Source organism: Hyalella azteca, unplaced genomic scaffold, assembly GCF_000764305.2.
Source record: "Hyalella azteca isolate HAZT.00-mixed unplaced genomic scaffold, Hazt_2.0.2 contig17652, whole genome shotgun sequence".
Lineage (NCBI taxonomy): Eukaryota > Metazoa > Arthropoda > Malacostraca > Amphipoda > Hyalellidae > Hyalella > Hyalella azteca.
Window position 1 is genome coordinate 255,850 of NW_025947428.1, and position 3,528 is coordinate 259,377.

At 40.1% G+C, this 3,528-nt stretch overlaps 1 protein-coding gene across 1 annotated transcript; it reads right to left on the reverse strand.

Moving 5' to 3' along the window:
- Positions 1-2,365: 2,365 nt before the first annotated feature.
- On the reverse strand, positions 2,366-3,528 carry LOC125179454. Its single transcript, XM_047885336.1, has one exon. It carries the CDS (start codon positions 3,452-3,454, stop codon positions 2,474-2,476), a length of 981 nt encoding a protein of 326 aa, XP_047741292.1. The 5' UTR covers positions 3,455-3,528; the 3' UTR covers positions 2,366-2,473.

Genomic DNA, 3,528 nt, shown 5'->3' on the forward strand with positions numbered 1-3,528 from the left:
GGGAATCTAGCATAACAATTGTAAGAATCTACTGTAGCCTATAGGCTTGGAATGGTCGCGGCATGATATATTAGCAATGTATAATTACTTAAATAGTTTCCATAGATATTTATAGTTCTGCATCATTTTCTCAAGCTTTGAATGGTAAAGGCATACGTCCCAATCTCTTAAAACACTTTTTTTTTCACTCCCGATGTTAACTTCCACGCTTGGCTCGTTAGTAGACTGGGATCACGTTCTCCCACGCTTGACAGCTAAGCCTCATAACCAAATTGAACCTTTGGAATTTTCGTTTTGCCTCATATTCTGAAATAAACAATATTTTTGAAATAGGAAATGTAAAGCCCATGTAACCGCGCTTATATAGCTTATAGTCACTTCTGACAGGTCGGACCTATAGGGCTGAACATTCCTCCCACAAGCTGTAGGTAATCACGTAACTGTTTTTTTTTATGTATGTCACTTACCGAAATTTTGATTCCATTACTATTGCGTTTCGTCATAACTCCTCATGTTCAATTATTTTTATGATAGTAAATTTAGTTGTATTGATTCGTTACTTTTGTTTTGCATCCAACCCTAATGTTTACGAATCGTAACCATTGACAAATGGTAAGCAGTGGTTAAATAAAGTAATGTAAGTACGTCAAATTATGATAATAAATTAGTGAAATTCTGTAGTCGATTATGCGACGATCAAGGCTTATAGAGTGATGTTGACAGCGCATCGGGCGCTCACATCACTGAGGGCTTTGCTGTCTTTGCATCTCGGTTTATCAATTAGTTTAAACTGAAAATATGAGCTATGTAATAGCGAGCAATAAATCGTGAATTTTCAAAATTTAAAGCGCTCAAATTTGAAACTTTTTACTAACTGCAAAGAATATTTGGAACAATAAAATTATTTAAAATGTCCACGACAATACTCAAACTCTGAAATTGTTGACAGTAAATAAGCACCGTACGTTTCACATTGTATGGTAGATAAGGGATATAGTGACGTTCGAGACTCGCGCACACGAAATTTTTGCTAGATTAACTGTCTAACTGCAAATCATGTCACGGGAAAAGAATCACTTTCATATGTTATTGCGCGCAGAGAGCTGACAATGGACAGCATCATTGCATTGGGCTATCGTTTGCAACGAACAAAAGAGACTGAAAAGGCATAGTTCTCTTTAACGGAGCCAACTCACGGCTTTCATTCAAATCGTAATTCAGCCTAAGGTTTTTTTTGTATAGAAGAAGGAAATAAACACCCGAGCTCTGTATGGTTGGAATGCACACAACTCGATTGTTCTAACAAGACGACCATATATATAATTGCAGCAACTCAGTACAGTAACCATGTACGATTGTTCGATATCGTTTGAAGAGATCTTGTGTAATGAATCTCCGCCTCCATAACGGACGCGCTCAAGAAAATTCTCATCCCAGTTACGCAGATACAAGGCGAAGGTAAATTTACCTGCTTATATAAATCGGAATCAAGCTCAGTATTTTGCAGTCTTATCTGAGTATCTGAGACTGTAATCTAGTCTAAAATTTATCCACCATGTCAGAACAAAGCTATCTAGCCATCAGCAGCCAACTCGAAATAAGTTCAAAGGTCCGCATACGGTATTAAAGAAATGCATTGACTGCCGAGCTGAACGCTACATAACGACGCAGAGTCAGCTCACGCCATTCAGTTATCTTACAATTGACGTCCCGGAGCTTTAAACTTGCTCCTGTTTAATATTGCTCCTATCCACGACAGACTCGAGTCTTGCTGATATTAAAAAAGAAATAGGAAATTACCGTCTTATGGTTGACGGAAATCAAGCCCCAATTGTTCATTTCGATTTGTATAATATATCCTGATCATCACGCAAACCTAATAAAATTTAATGAATTGAGATTCTTTAGGAGACAGATTTAAACCTCGAAAATTAGATAAACTTCAAATTTAAAGAGGAAATACTATAATTCTACAACAAAAATGCGATTGGCAATCAGGTTATATTAAAGACATGTGGGGTAAGTGCCAGTCATTACCCACACAGTAAAACAAGAATGGAAATGAAAGAGACTGGAACTGAGATTTTACTGAAAGGCAAATTAACCAGAAGGTAGGCTTTGAATACAAGTATTAAGATGTAAAATTAGTGTAAAGAATAATACCCTTGGCAACGTGCGTATCTGTTGAAGATTGAATCTAATAAGTGATCGTCGTTGAAGATGAATGAAGAGAAATAATAATACAATATAACAATTATTCAGACAATAAAAAATAGGAACCTATTAGAGCTTAAACTAACCTGCAGCGGAGATCAGCCGAACAATAATGACTAACGAGAAAATTCTGTGCGCGACGTTAACTTCCTACCGGTGTTGCCAAGGTAAAGGTAAATCATAATTTTATTACAAAATGAAAGTCGCAAAATGTCTTAACACTACAGTAGTACCCCGCCAGATGTCGGAGACATAATGATCAATAATATATAAAATCGGCTTTAGGGCGGAAATTGACTCGACGACCCGAGCGGGTTGTTCGCTGTGGTGGGTCAGCTGCAGTGGTTCCTGGAGCGGGCTGCTCCGGGTTTTCTGGTTCTGAAGCTGTATCGGTCACTGGCGGGTGGTAGGCTGATGGTTGCTCCGTTTTCTTCGGCAGGTCAACTGAAGGGTTTTGTTTCAGCTTTGAATCTTGAGGTGCTTGACAATACGCTGGTTTGAGTCGGTCTATGGATACCGTTTGTTCAAGTGAGCCCGTTTTAATGATAAAATATTTGGGAGTTCTCTTCACTACAAGGTGAGGTCCGGTGTATGGTGCTTCGAGGGGCTTCCTTACTCGATCTATGCGCAGCCACACGTGTGTGCAGGTTTGCAGATCTTTGGGGATGTATGATTTTGTAGAGGTGTGACTACGACCTTCAGATAAACTCTGAAAATCGATTGATCTCATCAATTCTTGGAGTTTGGTTGTCGTTTCTTTGGAGCAGTCCTCGTTGGTTTCTGTTATTAGTGGACGTGGTAGCAGGAGGTTAGCTCCTGTAACTGCGGTAAAAGGAGAGAATCCAGACTCGTTTGGCAAGCTGCGTATTCCAAGCAGGACGATTGGTAGTGCTTGAAGCCAAGCTTCTTTACGGGCCATCATTGCTGTTTTGATGGTTCGGTGCGCCCGTTCAATCATCCCATTAGCTTGAGGGTGATAAGCTGTTGTTCTGAGACGATGGAAACCTACAAGTTTTGCCAGTTCAGCGAAGAGTTCTGCTTCGAACTGGGCACCCCTGTCCGTGACTACACGGAGAGGTACTCCAAAACGGGAAATCCAAGTTTCGATGAAGGCTGAAGCAATGGTTGTGGCGGTGATGTCAGGTAAAGGCGTGGCCTCAATCCATCTGGTGGATCTGTCGATACAGGTGAGTAAATATCGTTGTGGTTTGAAATACGGATCTCCGGCAACTTTGACCATCGGCAGCGGACCTACAATATCTAGGTGCACTGTCTCAAATCTGTCCGATGATAAATTGAAATCCACAATTTGAC

Coding starts and splice junctions, on each gene's coding strand:
- LOC125179454 (XM_047885336.1), bottom strand. CDS start 3,454: ATGGTCAAAGTTGCCGGAGATCCGTATTTCAAACCACAACGATATTTA.